Source organism: Dicentrarchus labrax, unplaced genomic scaffold, assembly GCF_905237075.1.
Source record: "Dicentrarchus labrax unplaced genomic scaffold, dlabrax2021, whole genome shotgun sequence".
Classification (NCBI taxonomy): Eukaryota; Metazoa; Chordata; class Actinopteri; family Moronidae; genus Dicentrarchus; species Dicentrarchus labrax.
Window position 1 is genome coordinate 18,727,938 of NW_026136718.1, and position 18,244 is coordinate 18,746,181.

The 18,244-nt window shown below is 40.5% G+C and overlaps 1 protein-coding gene across 3 annotated transcripts; it reads left to right on the forward strand.

The window, feature by feature from the left end:
• Window positions 1-1,477: 1,477 nt before the first annotated feature.
• Window positions 1,478-17,829, forward strand: elovl1b (ELOVL fatty acid elongase 1b). 3 transcript variants are annotated; one of them, XM_051376118.1, is made up of 9 exons: window positions 1,480-1,590; window positions 11,269-11,389; window positions 15,019-15,121; window positions 15,200-15,390; window positions 15,521-15,601; window positions 15,715-15,771; window positions 15,863-15,968; window positions 16,319-16,455; window positions 16,962-17,829. In XM_051376118.1, the coding sequence occupies exons 3-9, from the start codon at window positions 15,043-15,045 to the stop codon at window positions 17,292-17,294; spliced, it is 984 nt and encodes a 327-aa protein (XP_051232078.1). In that variant the 5' UTR covers window positions 1,480-1,590; window positions 11,269-11,389; window positions 15,019-15,042; the 3' UTR covers window positions 17,295-17,829. The 3 variants fall into 3 exon arrangements, with proteins under 3 accessions (XP_051232079.1, XP_051232078.1, XP_051232080.1); XM_051376119.1 differs by lacking the exon at window positions 11,269-11,389 and having other exon boundaries at window positions 1,478-1,590; XM_051376120.1 differs by lacking the exons at window positions 1,480-1,590; window positions 11,269-11,389 and adding an exon at window positions 13,993-14,016.
• The last annotated feature ends 415 nt before the right edge of the window (window positions 17,830-18,244 follow it).

Below are 18,244 nucleotides of genomic sequence, written 5' to 3' on the forward strand. Positions count from 1 at the left end.
TTAGGTCTGCTGTATGCCCTATGCTCTAGTTTTGCAGCCGTGTTAATGTCATCACCCAGAAATGTGACACGGGAGGAAGTGGAACCAGTCAGGAATTTTTTTCACCTTTGATTGTCACTCATCATAGTCAGTACTGTGTCATTACTCACCCAAACCATGCTGCCTGTTGCTTGGAGCCTTTCATTTAGCAGCACAAATACTACAAAGCTGAATGACACAGTTGTACCTAATGGTTTAGAGAAAGTGGTGTACCTGTTTATTGACCTGTAAATAAGGGTTGCCACTATCTGTCCTCAGTTTAAGTTATAGTAAACATAACTTATGTTTTACCAATATAAGAACATCAGACATCCACCAGCATTTTACTGTCAATTCAACCTTTTTTTGGATTACCATGAAGATAATTGTTTTGTGTATTTCTGTGTTAAAAATCTGTGTTGTATCTGTACTTAAACTATAGTTACAGATTACTGATGGTGAGGAATTGTCCTTTTTGGGGTTAAAGATTCCCTGTGGCCCTCAGGTAATGTAAGAGAGAGCTCTAAAAGCAGCAGCTGGACAGTTTACTACTTTACAGGTAGATGATTAATGGCCACACAAGCATCACGTTGTATCACGTTATGCTGCAGGCTCAATACAAGTCCTCCATTCTCTCTGTAATCATTATGGGTGAAGGACAGTCACCAGGACAGCATCACCCACAAGATTGGAGTCTCAGTCCAGCTTACTTCAACAGGCTGCGAGTGTGGAGCTAAATAACCAGCATCAGATCCCTTTTTTAACATTTTAAAACGTGTTACATAAACTGACACATACCATAACACAGGTACGGTTTATGCAGTGTTTGTAAAACATGCTTGCTGTTGTTTGACAGACGTGCGAGCAGACTTTATCTTTAGTGGGGATCTGATTCTGTCATTCATTGATTTGAAGCCCGAAAAGAAGAGAATGATAACAGGGTTGTGCAAATGATGTCCCTTTTTGTTTCCTTATGGTGTAAAAGGCGAAGACTTTAAATATTAATATAAATAGGGATATTATTTTAAGTGGTTTGGGTACTTATGTACTTCTTTGATGCTTATATGATTCTCTGGATTCCCTTCTCTTTTTATCAAACTTCAAAATGGAAATAATTCTTGGACTTTGACCTTGACCTTTCGTGTGTCATCCGTCTCATAAATGTAAATGTGAAATAATAAACCCTGATAATATAAAATGGACAACCCTGAGAGTATAACATTGTATGCCAGAGTTTAGATAGATGCACTCCCATCAGAGGATAACTAACTAACTGATGCTTTTATGGGTCTGCAACCAGTTGCATCGGTCGTCAAATAACAAAGATGAGTCCGCAAGAAAGTAAGTAAGTAAGGCACTGACTGATTTTGGGATTGTGTGGCATTTGATACAGTCAGATGATTACGTCCATATTAGGCGACCGATTCAAAGCCGCAGCCGAGATGACTCCACCTTCTTCCAGCTCTAGGGTTGGGTCAGACTGAACATTTAAGCGGAAAGGAAGAGGAAGCAGAGCTAACTTTGACACGAGCCTGGCGACATTATCATCCTGCGTCTGTACAGTCTCTGCAGGTTTGTATCCGCTCTAATGCGAACCCGTGTTCATACTGTCTAACAAGTTAGCCATAATGTTGACTCCGTTGAGCTTTAAGTTCATTTCAGGTGTGTTTATATATATATTTTTTTTTTTTGGGGTGGTAGGGGTGTCGGGGTCACGCGGTCACGCGCGCTGTCTATTGCGCTGCGTCGTATTCAAGTTATTTTCTTTCAGGTGGTTTTAATTTGTTGTTTGTCTTTAAAACATGAATATCTTAGAGGTAGACTAAAAACACAGACTTTTTGCTATACATTCTTCTTTTTTTTTTCTTTTGCAAATGAGTCAGGCCTCGTGCCCGGTGTTGTGCCAAAATGTGTGTCCATTGAAAACGTGTGGCTGACGGTTCAGTATTCATACAGATGAGCTCAGTTCTTTGAGCTATTGATGGTGTCGTCCTGTATCTGCCCCCTGCTTCTCATAATATGCACCTGTGCTGCGGACAAAGAGCTCATTGACAGCAGGGCTTCCTCCGCACAGTGGCTGTTGTTACTCCGCACTTTGAAGGCTAATGGTAACGTTGACGGTCATCCTTTTTTGTTGGCTATAAGCTATCACAGTACACAGTGAGTGTGTGCGTCTTATAGCAGAGGCAGTTTCATTCCAGTTGAAGAAAAAAAAAAAAACTTCACCTGTCGGCCAAATAGTATAACTGTTCCTAACGGTTCACAGTGTGTTCAGAGCTCTTGGGAAAGCAAATTGGAAAATGGGTCTAGTTCCTCAAACAGACTTTGCTGGGTGTTGTGGCGACACCTAAGGTTTTTTCCTCCCCCCCAAATGAGGGGCCTAAGGTCAGAGGGTGTGGTACGCTGTGCAGATGGTAAAGCCCCCTCCTGAGACAAATTGTGATTTTAGGCTGTGTAACTGTGTAACTTGTGTATTTACTAGGCTACGATGCATGTGGTTGGTCTGTGTCAGAATCTGTCAAGCAAAAAATGGTAATAAAGTGAAGATGTTTACTAAAAATATTACTAAGAATGATGAGACTTTTCACCAAGAGCTTCCCTAGATCATGCAGAGATCTGGGCTAATAGGGCCAGAGGTTATTGGAGGGGATAATGAGGTCACTCAACCAGGCCAGATGTTGATTCAGTATTATCACACAATTGTTTTGAGGCAAAGTCTCAGATGATCTTTCACTTGTGGTTTTTACCTTATCTGCCACAGCATATAGGCTGCTACTTATTACATGCATGCATATCTTTTTAGACTGCAGGATTTTGTTCCAGTCAAACACAAGAGTTGAACTTTTTACCACGTGATTCTGAATGCGTGAGTAAATATTAACTTTGTAACATATCTTGTAAAGATAAGGTTTTTGATAAATGCTTATCATTTTGTCACGACTGGATGCAACAGCATTAGTCAGATCAAACTCTCATTTAATTTTGTTTGCCTGATTTAAAGATAAAAACCACTACCACACCTCATGTTTGCAATGCACAATGGGGAAAGAAAATTGTGAGGCTGAAGTTGTAGGGTTTTACTACATAAGTAAGCAACATAAAGGTGATCCAGATAGGAAAGTATTGCACAATTTTGATTGGACACAATGTAATTCCTACTGCTATACATCAGTAACTTTTTGCACATAGAGAACAAAACATGAGATCTTTTACAAAAAAAGTGAAAATAATAAACATGTTGCAGCAGGCTGAGCTCTTGTAAGTGGAATTCTTGTGTCTTGAATGCCTCTGGCTGGCCCTCATTGATGCTTCTCTTCTCCTGAGGCTCATATCATGGATCACTGACTCTGTGTAGACATGTAAACATTAGCCGTAACTAACGCCTGTGGGGTTGAGACAAAGGGCCTCAAGGTCAACCGCCCAGTTGTATTTGTGATAGTAATGTAAACCCTACAGCAGCATTGTGACTGTTAATGCTCCAGCGTTGCATGTTGTTATCACTTTGTCAGCCTCCAATGTAAACACTGTTTCTGAAGGAGTCCCATCTAAAGGCAAGAGAAGAACTGATGATAAAACTATAAGTTTCAGCAAGTGGAAATGACATTGAGACTTTTTAAACTAGGTTTTTCCCAAGAAAACATTAGCAGGCTGGCTGGATATGTTTATGCAGCAGTTATACTACTACAGTTACTGCGCACCTGTGGTGTGGTGCTTGGATAGGAAGAGGAAACTGTTGATCCTGCACTGTGTCAATAGCAGAGGTGTTGACTCGAGTCAGACTTTAGACTAGACTTGTCTAAATCATAAAAGACCTGCAGCTTGACTCGAGCTTCACTTGAGCCTTTTTAAATACTTGACACCTTCACCTACCTACCTTCAGTCCAAAGTTAAAAGATTAAAGAGTATGTTATTTAAAAAGTGTGCCACAAATCAATTTAACTTCACTTGAACATTAACACTATTAATTCCCAAAAGGTCCACACTTAATTCCCCAGATCCACTTTGTTTGAACCAACAGCGTTACCGAGTGCCTCTTGGGGGAAAAATGATAACAAAGATAATTGTTTTGTTTATTCTGTTGTTTATAGCCTCACATTTGGTGAAGAGCGGGCGCCCGGTTAGCTCAGTTGCTAGAGCTGGTGACCCATGTACCGAGGCTGAGTCCTTGCTGCAGTGGCCCAGGGTTGGAATCTGACCTGCGGCCCCCTGTGGTCATCCCCTCTCTCTGCCCCCCTTTTTCCTGTCTACCTTTGGCTGTCTCTATCAATTCCCCCCAAAAAAAAAAAAAAAAAAACATTTGGTGAAGAGTGCATTGTGACTTGTTTAGGACTTGAAAGACAATGTTTATGACTTGGGACTTGTCAGTCTTGACTTGACTAGAGAGCAAAGACTTGAAATGGTCCCACTGGGGCTGGCACAGTGAAAGACTTTCCCCAATATTATCACCATTTTTGTTGTTTTTGCTAATTACTTTGTAAGTGGTACAGTGGGACAGTGTGTAATCTCAGTACCTGCTTGTACTAATCACCTGCACCTTCCCTCCTCCTGCCTCCTTCGAGCCAAAAAAGTCACCAGTTAACATATTCATCTGAAATCCGCTAATTAACACGGTCACTCCTTAAACCAAAACACTGGCAAGCTGCGCGATGCAAATTGGGATAATTAGCAGACCAGTTGGCGAATTGAGGGATATTGAGCAGTACTGCGTTTCAGACAGTGCTTCAGCCTCACCAGTCTGGGATGCTTTTCGTCATGAAATACTGGACATGGCGCGTTGATGGGGCCTTGCGTGTGGTTGTGGTAGTGGCTTGCAATCCTGTGCAGTTCTAAATAGTGCAATACTTCATTATTGCAGTTGCCGTGGCAGCCCTAGGTCCTATCGCTTGTGTAATAGTGCCATTGATAATGGTGACAGTTTACAGTCTTGACTTTCAAAGTTTTCTGCAATGTTCCTCGGGGTATTTGAACATTATTTTAAACTCAGGATGGGGGACATGGTAACGGCTTCTGATAACAGCCTCTGGCAAACAGTAAAACCATTACTCTTTACTTTGCATCTGATGTCAGTTGAGTTGGGGCCCATGTTAGCTTGGTGCAGTTTTTAGAGCCAGGTGACAAAGTTGCTCTCCACTGACTGTAAGATCCAGGGCATGATGGGAAATTTGACAACAAATGCCACACACACTATTAGCAACAGGTGAACAAAACAAACTGGATTACTTTAAGTTAAACTGGTCTACCCATTTCTGGTGGGTGGGGTGGGGGGACTCCCCTGGTGGCTAGTTGGAAATTTTTAACATATTGCTCAAACCTACTTTCATCCTGTGGGTGGAGAAGCCATCATACCTGACAGTCAGCATGCCATTTGGGGAAATGTTGTGAATGACAGTTCAGGATCATTCAAGGTTACTGCTTTGTGTTACAGCCACACTTTTGTTTTTAGTTTGAGAATATTGTTTTCATACTTTACAAATTTATAACCCACCTAACCCCCCCACCTACAGCTTTTTGGTTGACAGATTTAGGGGAGGGACGAGTTAAGTTGTCTATTAACAGTGATCACTGGTCCACAGTTCCCTAGTTAAAAAAAGAAGCTGTGATGACATGATTGGGGTGTGGCCACAATGTCAACATCCTTGAGTTTGAACCAAATGAACCAATGCAGGAGTAGTGTTTTGCACTACAGCATGTGCTTCAGTGTGCGTTTGCCCTTTCTGAAGCTGCTTATTAGGGGCTCTAACAGTTACATGTAGTTCAGGGTTATGATTGTGCATTATTATAAAGCTTTCCCTGGAACAATCTATGCACAGACCTGACAGAAGTATATATCAAAACAAACAGTTTATCAACTTGGTGTGTCACTTTTTTTTATCCCTATTTGAAATTATATTACCAAATGTTTAATTTTAGGTGGTGGTAGTTAAATGTGCTTCAGTTCAGTACTAAAGCATACTACTGTCTTACTAAATGACTATAACAGGGTTAACTTGTGCTTGTCTAAACAGTGTAAGGGTATTGGTCAGTTTATGTAGCCAGTGTAAGCACTGTCCGTATGTCCTTAAGTGTGTCATGATGGCCTTGGAGATGACTCGTGTGTTTTGACCAGCATGCCTGGATAGGTGACTGTGTTTGTGTCTGTTTAGTCTTTTTGTGGTTGTTTATATGTTTTATGTTGGGTTTTTTTATATATGCTTACATGTCTGCATAGTCATTAAGACATTTCAGACAGTAAGGTACATTTCCTGAGTAGTTGTTGTTTTGAACTGCTGCATCATCAGTTTTTGTCAAATTAGACCAAATGTCAGATTAGTTATAGAGTTATTATGAATGATAAAATGCTTAAACACCTTAGGAGTCATTATCATCTGTGTGTCGTTATCAGAAAGTTTTTCGTAGTTAACACATTTGCTTGTTTGACACTATTAAGTGGAAGTTCTTGTCATACTAGCATCTTAGGTATTCATAACAGACATAGTGTGTCATTCCAGTCATGCTTGAGGTCTTGCGTAATATCAGTCTACCAGGTGCATTTTACACTTGCCCCATCAATCAGGTCTGAAGTTGTTTTGCTGATGAGTTTTACCACGCTCTCCCATGAGACACTTACAAGGGCACACCCTCCAGTGCAAAAGTGAGTGATCAATTTAAGTGCTAATAGTATTTTCTTGTACTAAATGCAAACCTACTAACTACATTTAGTTTGACAGGTTGTCCGTCTTGTGTGTACTGTTACTCTTTAACATTGTGTAATTAATGTCACTTGTTATGTGTGGCTTCAACAAATTCCTAAGCATAATTATTTGCAACATCATACCTAACCAATTTCAGCTGTTTTGCTTACACTGTAACTCAGGAGGGATGTTATACCTCAGTGTGTAGACACAGACTGAAGGATGCCACTATATAAATAAATGTTCTCCTATTCTTACTGCACGACCTGCATCTGCTAGAGCTAATTCATAAGGACGCAAAACAACTATTGTTATCAGTGGAAAGTTACAGAAATCTGAGTCGCTGATGGGTGAGACCTGCAGACGGGGCAGAGAGAGAGGGAGGGAGGGAGGGACATGGAGAGAATGAGACTAGTGTTAAACGGCAGGCCTTCTCTGGATAGTTGCAGGTAGAGGTGATCCTGCGCCCCCACACCCACCCTAACACAATGAAGGGAAGATGGTGTAAATCTGTGAGTCCTGAGGCAAGTCTAACATTCCTGTGCTGGGGGTGGGGTGGGATGGGGTGGGGTGGGGCGGGGGTTGGGGGGGACAGTTAATACGATTTAAGTGTTTCCAAAGTTTGTTTGTGTTTTTAATTTGTTATGATTAGGTCACTGGTATTAATTTTTATCATACCACAAATCCGCCATGCACAGTCTTGCATCCAATGGGCACATTCAAATCTATGAGGTCAATGTGCAGATACTGTATAAAGATTTGGGTAATTTCCCATTTTAATTGTGCATCTTACAATGTGACTGATTCATTCATTTTAATATTGAGATTCAGCAAAAGACACGGTTGCAGACCAGACAGTTTCTCCTAAAGAGAGGCATACCAACCAGGAAGGTTTGCTGTAGAATGAAGTTACTGAAGGGTCTTTTAGAGGTGGGGATGGAGTATTCTTTTTTTTTAATTCAGTGTTTTGTGAACTTTAACATAGTTAAATGTGTACATGTAACAGGTCTGTATTTATACTGAATGTTATATAAAGTGTCTAATTGACTGCAACAAGGCTTCAATCTCGTTTAGATTTAATACTGATGAATACAGATGTGATATTAAGGATTTATGACAGCTGTCAGAAGACCACACATGGTTCAGACCAGCTTGCATTTTATGTGCCAGATTGGCACTAATTTGAAATAAGATATTTATCTTCTCCCCCTTCTCACTGTGCATAGTATAACGTAGCACAAGTAATTCTTGTATAGCTTTTCCCATTTTGGCAAATATGTCATACCTAAACATGAGCAGTGCATGCTTGAATAAGTTAAATGATCCGGTGTTTGTTGTTTGTCTTTGTTTTTTATTGGCAAAACAGCAGAACGAGTTTAAATGAGCTTGTGTTTGAATACAGCTGATTTTAATCTCAGTTGCTATCTTGAGACACAGTTATGTCAGACATAGCTCGACCGAGAAGACCTGGTCCCCAGGTGACTATGCTGTCCCTGAGGGCCAGGAAGAGCACGCTGACTAATGCCTTTGTTTTCTCTTGAGTAAGTTTGTTTGATTGGAATGTGAGTTATTGTTTTTGATATAATCTGTTTCAACTTGGCATTCCCTCCGTTTTTAGATTAATGTTGCCGCCATTCAAGACTTTCTCCTGACTTGTTTAAAATTTGACAGTGCAGGAAGAGACTATAAGACAACACAAACACATCCAGACTATCAAGAATGTTGTTTTCTGAGCAACTATTAATGCAAATGCCAGTGAAGAGTTTGATGGGGTATTTCAGGTTAACTTTTAAGGTAGTGTCTCAACTATATAATCTGGCTTTTCAAAACAGAAACATTTCTTGCTAATCCTTGTACACGATCTTCATGCGTGGCTTGACCTGAGATTTGTACTGTGACAAGCCTTGGCCGCAAGCTCAGACTCTTCACATCAGAGTGTGATATGCTGGTGGAAATTCTGGGAGACTACTATAGTCTCACTGCTATAATGCATCTGCTGTGCACTTGTTCCTGCATTTACACTGTCCTAGTCAACAAGTTATCCATGTGGGATTTGCACTGGTACCAAGATAATCAATAGTTCAAGAAGAAGTTATAGATGTGTAGTCACTTAGTCACAGTGGTACTTAGTGTAATGAATTTATTTCTGGTCTAAAATAGGCAGATACATTTAGTTTGGCACTGTGCCCTGGAAACAAGGTGTATCTACAACACATGTCTAGTGTTTGGAATTTTACTGGAGCATGCATACAGATTTGTTTTTTAAAGTTTAACTAGCTAATAAACACAGCTGTCAAAATGTTAAAACTTTGTTACTGTGGTTTGTGCTTTCAGTACTACTACCACACTAAATGTTGCAATATGTCCTCCACAAAGCCACATTGATTTTTTACTAATAAGTTCCTTTAAGCTTTTAATAAACTCCCACCTTTTTATTTCCCACTGTCAGCTTTTGTAGCAGCGTATTTTGGATTAAAAAAGTTTTAGAAGATTTTAATTTACAAAGCATCATTTGGCAAATGCATCCAACAGTCACAAGGGGGACTACTAAGTCCATCATTCGTCTACCCCTTGAATGAATGAATGACTTCTGTTTTCTGTCACTATGACAAGCCGTGAACACTGTGTGTTTGGCTTTTGAGATTTTTACACTTGAAATGTATTTTGTAGCTCTAGGAAAAGGAAAAAAGCTGAACAATATATTTTTAATACATTTTATTAGTGTATACTTTTATTGGGTACATTTTACTTTGGTATTGGGTTTTCTTTTGGAAAATAACATATTAATAACAAATCTAGTTTTGATTGCTTATGGTTTGTTTTGGTTTGACGGATCCTCTTCCAGTCACACTGGGTTTCAGAAGTCAGCCACATTTGCAGTCATGGAGTCAAATAACTACCTTTTGTAAACAACCATAGTTGGCATTTCCGCATCCTGTCTTTGTCACTTTTGTCACATTGCTTTTTTTTTTTTTTTTGCGAGGCTGATAGGGGTGTTGGTTTCACAGGACAAGATTACAATCATATTGGAAATTGCTCTGTCAGCGACTATAGTAGAGAACGATGATCTATTTTGTCGTCAGATGTGTTTTGGCATTTGGAGGAGGGGCTAAAATGGAGTGCTGCCACCACTGTCACCCAACCTGCAGGGACAGTGACAGGTAAAACCAGCCCAGTCAATCAGATACAGTGAAACGCTGACGAGGGCCTTTTCAGTGACAAGATCGCCTGTACAATGCTTTCAGATGTCTGATTTGAACAGCAATGTTCAACTATTATTTACAAAAAAAGAAACATCAGACAATAGCAGTTATTATTGATGTGTGTATTTTACTTAAAAGCCCTTTAAAGCCACAGTTTGAGCATAGGCTTTGCAAGGATATTTTACTTAAGACTGTTAGCCTGCAGGAGTGGACGCTGCGCTGTAGATTGATTACAAAAGTGTGATTGGATCTCAGAAATGCTGAATGTTTAAGCCATTGTGTGTACTTTTATCAGACCACATTAAAAGCACAAATTACAAATGAATGAAACTATGACATGCTGCCAGGGCTTAGATAATCCTTACGCAGAAAACGTAATGACTATTATTAGTATTATTATAATGTTTTGTTGCTCCTTGGTAGGACTGGGCATGGCAGTATGATCAGAGTAAGTGACTTCCTATCAGAGTGAGTGAAACCTCCTTACAAAACACACACTCGGAACAATTTGAGGCATTGCCACATGAATCACGTCTTCCCTTTTACAGCAGTCGTTATTTTATGCCATTAGCTGTGCTATCCAACCCTGAGTAAACATCAAGGGTTTATGACTATTTATGATGCTTCTTAGATCAAATATATTGCTTGTTCTCTGGTAGGCTATCATTTGTTGTCAGCAAATTGAACATATATGCTTAGATTTGAAAGTATATGAGTATATGCCAAAGCAAAGGTGAGTCTACTGCACCAATTGAAAGAAACTATGTATACATGACATGGTTGTCTCTCAACACTGAGAGAGCTGAACGCTAGTTTTGCTTAATGGGTGTTGGTCGGGTAGAGAGCCAATAAAGGCGTAACAATGGCCCCCTTCATAATAACAGAGTGTCCACTGATTTCTCGCCCGCTGCTTGTGAATAATATTATCAGCCCACCACTGAGTAAAAACGTACAGGGCGACTCCAGAGTCGTGTGTGTTTCTGTATGTGTGTGTGTTTCAGTAGGTGTGACCAGGAGATTAAAAGGGGGGGGGGACTCAGTCAGGACGGCGGTCACAAAGTAACAAGTTGTAGTTTTTGTTTTGTAGTGTGGGTTTAAATCAGGGCCATCACAGTCTCACCCCAGTTGTTCTCTCTCTCTCTCTCTCTGTCTCTGTAGCTCAGCCTCTTTCCCCTCCCTCTCCTTCTGTGAGCTAGTTATTCATCCACTGTGTGAGTCAGGGAGGGTGGGGATTTGGAAGACTGCTGTACCAGTCACACTTTGTCAGTTTACTTTCTCATTCCCTTATCCCATCTCTCTCTCTCTCTCTCTCTCTCTCTCTCTCTCTCTCTCTCTCTTCTCTCTGTGCTGTTTTTCTCTTTTTGCTGCTGTCCCAGCCTGCCTGCCTGCCGGCTCGCCCGCCCGCCCGCCTGCCCTTGTAGATTACAAGCTTTGCCGTGCTGTGAAAGAGGAATTCACGTTTTGATGCTTTAATTGGAAGATTCTTGTCTCAACAAGGTAAGTTGCTCCATGTTATGTAGGTGAACTAACTGGGGTGTGTGTGGAATCTCCCACATGTTGAGCAGCTCTGGGGTTTTGGGTTCGGTTTTATTATTTTTTTTATTTTTCACAGTAAAAGGTTTCTGATCTTTTGGTGTTGAGGATCTTGAGCTGTTCTGTTTGGAATGTCCTTTTTATAACTGATACTTTATTGTGTATTTGACTAATGGCTTCCTGGCTGCTCCTGATTTTTTTTATTTTTTTCCCCTCTCTGCTCCAGTTTGTTCATCATTAACTCCTACCTCATGAGCTCCCTTTTTCCATCCCTATGATTCATTGACATGGCTCTCATAGGAAATGCCCCCCCCCCCCCTCCCTTTCCACTGTACTGTATCGCCGTGGTAGATGTAAACCAGCCACCTCCTTGTCAAGGTTGAGTGGTTGTTGTGATGGGACATTTATAAGCGACAACTGTGTGTTGTTTTTGTACAACCACATAACAACTCATGAACATTTCTCTTGAGGTTAACTGATAATTTACCTTATGGGAATAATACAGCAGACATTTTTTGGACCCCTTACACAGTTATTAGGAAGTTCCTTGTCCTCTTGTGGAATTACTAGTGGCAGGGTGTAAAATTGACTTTACTGTGAATGACAAGTGAATCTACAAATTTTACCAGGCACTCAATTACCTTGTTTTGTTTGTTGTTGTTGTTGTTGTTGTTGTTGTTGTTGTTGTTATATTTTGGCCTGGTAAGTGAAGCAACTCTACCAGCTACTTGCATATTTGACCAGCATTTGTCTGGTGCTAATTATGTGCCCTGTCTACTAGTATTGCTCATACAGCTGAACAACTATGACCAACAATTTGAACTGGTGGTCCAAATTCCAAGGTAATACACACAAGCCTTTAATTGGTGGAGATTAGAAGCAGCCAGGTGGTGTCATTATTTTGGAGCTCATTGATAAATAGATGCAAAAAAAATGGTCCATGCGAGCAGTGAGGTGGAGTAACTGCTGTCATTTGTGGTTGTAAGATGGTCTTTTGCCATTTGATGGCAAGTACCGTGGTTTCACTGAGCTGGGATGGAAGGGCCCTCATTTTCATTTTCTTTGAACTTCTATCTTCATCTGGGGCTTAAGATACAGGAATATGGTTTCCTTTTTCTCCTTAGTGCTGTCATGGTCACAAGACTATCCCCCTGACCAGCACAATCACTTTTATTATTGGGTAGTATTCCTTGAAAAAAAAAAAGAAATCGCTCTCAAGAGAGTCACATGTTGCATGTTCATACAGTAGTTTGAACATGAAAACAAAGAAATCCTGCCTATTTTGTTGCAGGTTTTGTTGAATAATTACCTTGTGCACTGTTACAGTGACTACATGATACGATTCGATTAAACAGAATTTTTGGCTTGTAAATTAACTTTAAATTAATTGAACAAATGATGAACTCAAATTTAAGCCATGTGATGTGGTCAACTGCCACTACACAATTCAACGTCACTGTGTTGCAATACCTTTAACATTAGCACTAACCTGGTAGACAGCAGACACAGATTATCATCTGATAAATTTAACTGTTCAGAATTTTTCCTCAGAACAAGACAGACTCTACACCACAGACATGATGGTACTCTTGTTGAAATGTGAGGCGCCTGACCAAATGCCTCATCACCGGTTCAAAAACAACCACAGCTTTATGTGTAAGAGTTTTGTAAAATGTCATGTATCTGATCTGTTACACCGCACCACCATTTGCACCGTTGGTGATAACACTGAGGCCTTGCAAGAAGACAAAAAACGCTCACCATGTTGATTGGAGAGAAGTTAGTAGGTACAAGCTGTTATGGAATGCTGGACTCGAGGCTTAACAAGAAGATCGACCAGAAAGATACTGTGGTGTTGACATTGCCTTGTGGGTAACAATTGAAAAACCCTGAGGTGAACACACTGCGGGGGGTATCTACGAAAGGAGGAGGAATGTCCAGTTTGTGAGATAAAATCTCTTTTTACTGTAGACTTGTGCTCGGTTTTAACTTTGATCCAATGAATGCACTAACATAAGAAGGTCAAGAGCTATTATATTTTGAAGCAAAAAACGCTACAACTCGGTATCAGTGTGTCATTTCAAGTTTTTTTTAGTTAAGTTAGTTTCTAATGACGTTACATGACGTGTTTCACATACTGAAATACCCTTTTGTCCCATATCTGATTTTGTATATTTCCTTACAAGTTTAATTTTCTCTTTGACATCCTGTGTTAAGGGACAGTGTTTTAAAAACCGATACCGAAAGCAAGTTCACATCCTTAAACTCGGATTCAGATCCTTGTTAGCAAAATGCACAGCTGTAGTTTACACTTAAAATGTCTTTTTACACTGTGTCCCTTCTTGCAGTTTTCCTAAGGAGCACCTGCATGATGTCGGCTCCCTGCCCTTCATTCCCCAGCGTGAAATTATTCGCTTTTAATTATATTGGCTTAAGGAGGGCTGTTCTTTAGTCCTGAGGCAGTGAAAACTCAGAGCATTGTAGATTGTACATCAAACAATAGCTCCCTCTGGGTCCACTGTGGTGAGAAGGGACCGCACCCTGCATGTCCTCTACTTTGTGAACAGACTTCACAGTTTACACTTGATATGGTGAGCCTTTGTCAACAGAAAAATACTTAGGTCTGAAAGCCATAGCAACATTCCTGTGTGCACGCTGCATGGCACTTTCCACTGATGAAATACTTCTTTCTTTTTTATTATGTTTGTAGTTGAGCTGTTAGTTTGCTGTGGCAACTCTCCTGTACATGTTGTTGCCACATAAGAAGGAACAGTCGCTGTTGGTTTAAGGAACTATGATATGCATGTTCTGCAATTTGTGTTTTTAGTGATCTTTAACTTTCCCCTTTTTACGCTCCCGGCTGGAATCATTTAAGGAGAGTAGTTTGTGTGCAGGAGTCATGCCAGAAGTTAAGACACAATACCCAAAGAGCCAGTAGAGTGGCGCCTTACTGTGGGATGAGGGATGCCCTCCCAGTTCCCTGTAGCACCTCCTCTCTAATATCAGGCCATGTCTGATGAGCGGTTGGAGCCGGGGCAAAGCATCCTGGGATCTTTGCTGGGAGTGTTTGTTTGGTGAGGGTTGAGCTGCTCTGTCCCTGTAATTGCTTTTCAGTCCTGCTGAATAAGTAAATGCCACAACATGCTTCCCCTTGAAGGAATTTGTTGGTCACGCGTGATCAACAGGGAGACCCGAGCAATGAATAAGACGTGATTTTTATTTTGTTAAGTATTTGTAATCCATTCTTGAAGGATAATGCGGTTTCAATTTGTTTTTTGATGTCGGAAAAATTCACTGCCTAGGAAAAGTTTGTTTAAAAACTACTATTTAAAAGGTTCTATTAAAAATTAATAAAGACAGATGGGGAGGGAGAGTGGTCCATTGGGATCTTTTACACATCTAAAAGGACTACATCTGGATTGAAGATTGAGAAGACCTGTACGAGATGTGCATCCCTTTTTTTTTTTTTTTTTTTTAATATTAAACTGTGCAAAATATTTTTGAATAGCTGGCATGGGATTGGTGGAAGGATTGCTGCTGTGTTTGTCTCTGACGAGTTAAAACTAACAATGAGCTTGTTGGGTTTTTGGCAGATAATCGGGTAACAACAACACAAGATGGCAAACATGCTTCGAGCGATTCAGGAGATGGGCTCACATGCCATGGATATCTATGACTTCCTCCTGACGGGAATTGGTAGGTGATTTACCTGACTAAATAAGAGTTCACGCCATATGTTTTGTTGTTTGTTTAATGTTGTTTTCCCCTTTCTAGATCAACGGCTGATTAAGTATCCACTGATGCAGAGTCCCATTTCCATGTCTGCAATTTTGCTGTGCTACCTGTTATTCGTACTGTACCTGGGACCTCGAATAATGGCCAATCGCAAACCCTTCCAGCTAAAAGAAGCCATGATAGTGTACAACTTCACGCTAGTCGCACTGTCGATATTCATTGTCTATGAAGTAAGACACAATTATTTAAAGTCTCCAAAATGTAAAGGCTTGTAATGAATGAATGAATTTTGTAATTAACTTTGACTACAAACTTAAATATAGTGAGGCCCCAAGTAAATAACATGTCCCTGTTATTTAGTTCTTGATGTCTGGTTGGGCCACAACGTATACCTGGCGATGTGACGCAGTTGATACGTCTGACAGTCCTCAAGCACTACGAGTAAGTCTCCTCTAGCTTCAGTTATTTCAAATTCTTGATTTTAACATAAAGTAAAATTAGTTGTTGATGAACTTAAGTTTTCTATCAGCTCAAGTCTTAATTCTCCTCACCAGATGGTACGAGTGGCCTGGTTGTTCTGGTTCTCCAAGATTGTTGAGCTCATGGACACAGTAAGTTCAGTCCATTTTACCTGACGACCCTGATGTTCAATTTTGGTCACTATCGATTGGCTTTATCTAATCAATACCCTCTTTCTGTCAGGTCTTCTTTGTTTTGAGAAAAAAGCACGGCCAGATCACCTTCCTACACATCTTCCACCACTCCTTCATGCCCTGGACCTGGTGGTGGGGAGTTTCCTATGCTCCTGGTGAGTACACATTAACTAAATCAATCAAAGAGATTGAAAATGATTAATGGAGCAGGGACAATAGCAGGTGCTGGGTATAGCTGCTTTACTTCATTCTACAAACCAATCTTGTACCTGTTGACCTGTACAATCAATGTACAATGTCTTCCATTTGGTTTCTGAGTTGTTAAAGCGTCCTTCAAGAAACCTTAGTAGTACTGAATTCTGTTTAGTCATGATTAGAAAATGATTAACCAAGAGACTGCGTAAAACCTCTATGGGTCTTTACCTCCTTGATTTTTCTTGCAAGGTCAGAGGTTCTTTGGTTACCCTGGTCTGAGTCAGCCTAATGTTTACGATTATTACCACAGGTGGAATGGGATCTTTCCATGCCATGGTGAACTCTTCCGTCCATGTCATCATGTATTTCTACTACGGCCTTGCTGCTGCTGGACCACGCTTCCAGAAGTATTTGTGGTGGAAGAAATACATGACTGCCATCCAGCTGGTACATACACGTCATACTCTGCAGTTTACTGTGTTCTTTGTTTTGTCATTGAGGATTTCACTAATTGTAGACTTGAGGCTACAGCACCAGGACAGTATGATGTAGCTTTGATGCATTTCTTTTTTAGCCTTGCTCAGTGTCTTAAGCTACTCTGGTCCTGTCTGCATTTTTTGTTTTTTTTCTCCTCTATATACATACATACATACATACATACATACATACATACATACAAAGATACATACATACATACCTCTGCCGAGGAGGTTATGTTTTCAGTGCAGTTTGTCTCAGCAGGATTACAGGAAAAACTACTGGCCCAATTTTCCTGAAATCTTGAAATTGTTTTGCATGTGCTAACCTGTTGTGACTGGAGTGAATTGTATGCCATAACTAAACAGCCACCTCAAACATCACTAGACAAAACACCTTGACAGAGGTCTGCGTTCTCAGAGTACCCTTCTATTTTATAGTAAGTGTCTGACAGACTCCTGATTTCTTCCCAACAGACCCAGTTTGTCCTGGTATCTCTCCATGCCACCCAGTATTACTTCATGGACAGCTGCGACTACCAGTACCCCATGATCCTACACCTCATCTGGATGTACGGAACCTTCTTCTTTGTGCTCTTCTCTAACTTCTGGATCCAAGCTTACGTGAAGGGTAAGAGGTTGCCGAAACAGGACAATAAGCAGTGTCAGAACGGCACAGCTGTCTACACCAACGGCAAACACCACGAGAACGGCAACAGCATGAGCCACGGAGCCACCAACGGCACCAGCAATGGTTCTACTCGCCACGAGAACGGCAGCGCTCACATGGGCAAGATGAAGAAAGCCTAGGATCTCTGGAAGGAAAAGCCCAAGAAGTATGACCCAGTGAATTTGGTGAAACAACTACGGATTCCAAAGATCATTTTGGCTGTGTTTCTTTTCCTGTTTTTAGTTGTATATGCAAAACATGGGGAAATGACGTGGTCAGTGATTTCCACAGTTGGGGTTCCACATTTGGTTGGTTTGTTCGTTATTTTCTTTTGAGTTGGTAAACCATTTATGGAACACAATATATGAAGAGAAGATGTTTTTACCTAAATGTTATCTTCACTGATGTTGCAGCAACCTCCTAGTTCAGTTTCACACCCCTGCTTTCACCCTACTTGCCTTTGATACTTATCTGACACCCATGTTCTCCTGACCCCTCCTGTGGACAGATGACTGTACAGTTTCTATCAAACTTGAAAATACTTTTTGTAAATAGTTTTTCAACACCAAAAAAAAAAAAAAACTAATTGTATTGGTATGCTTTAGACTTTCTAAATTTTGTTACATTGTGTATTTAAAATTTAAATGCCAATAAATTCCATTTCAGATGATCCTATTCATTTTGTGCATCCATATTTTCACTGCTTAATGTATGTGTCACTTGCTGGAAAGATTATCGTTGTCAGGTCATCGGGGGAAGACTGGCATTGTGCTGTGTTGCAACAAAGAGGGAAAGTATTTGCATTGCTTGCTTGTGCCTTCTTGTCTTGGCCATCCCAAGTATGTGGAGCAAGTAGGAGTAAACAAGAGCCCCATTCTGCTTTGTTAAGAAAGATTCAGGCAGAGAGAAAGTATCCTGCAGACCGGATCTACACCCACACACAACTCAACCATCAGCTGCTTCATCTGGGTCAGAAGCGGTTGGCTTTTCCTTCATTGCAACATATCATTCACAACTTTAAGTTAACCATCCTTTAAATGCCTTTGTGGAACTTATCTTGTGTGTAGGAAAGGATTTTTGTATTTGACTG

Excerpts from the sequence above, each read along its gene's own strand:
- elovl1b (XM_051376119.1), top strand. The coding sequence starts at position 15,043 with ATGGCAAACATGCTTCGAGCGATTCAGGAGATGGGCTCACATGCCATG. Across the intron at positions 15,772-15,862 it reads TTGTTGAGCTCATGGACACA|GTCTTCTTTGTTTTGAGAAA; the intron begins GTAAGTTCAGTC and ends TCTTTCTGTCAG. Across the intron at positions 15,969-16,318 it reads GGGAGTTTCCTATGCTCCTG|GTGGAATGGGATCTTTCCAT; the intron begins GTGAGTACACAT and ends TTATTACCACAG.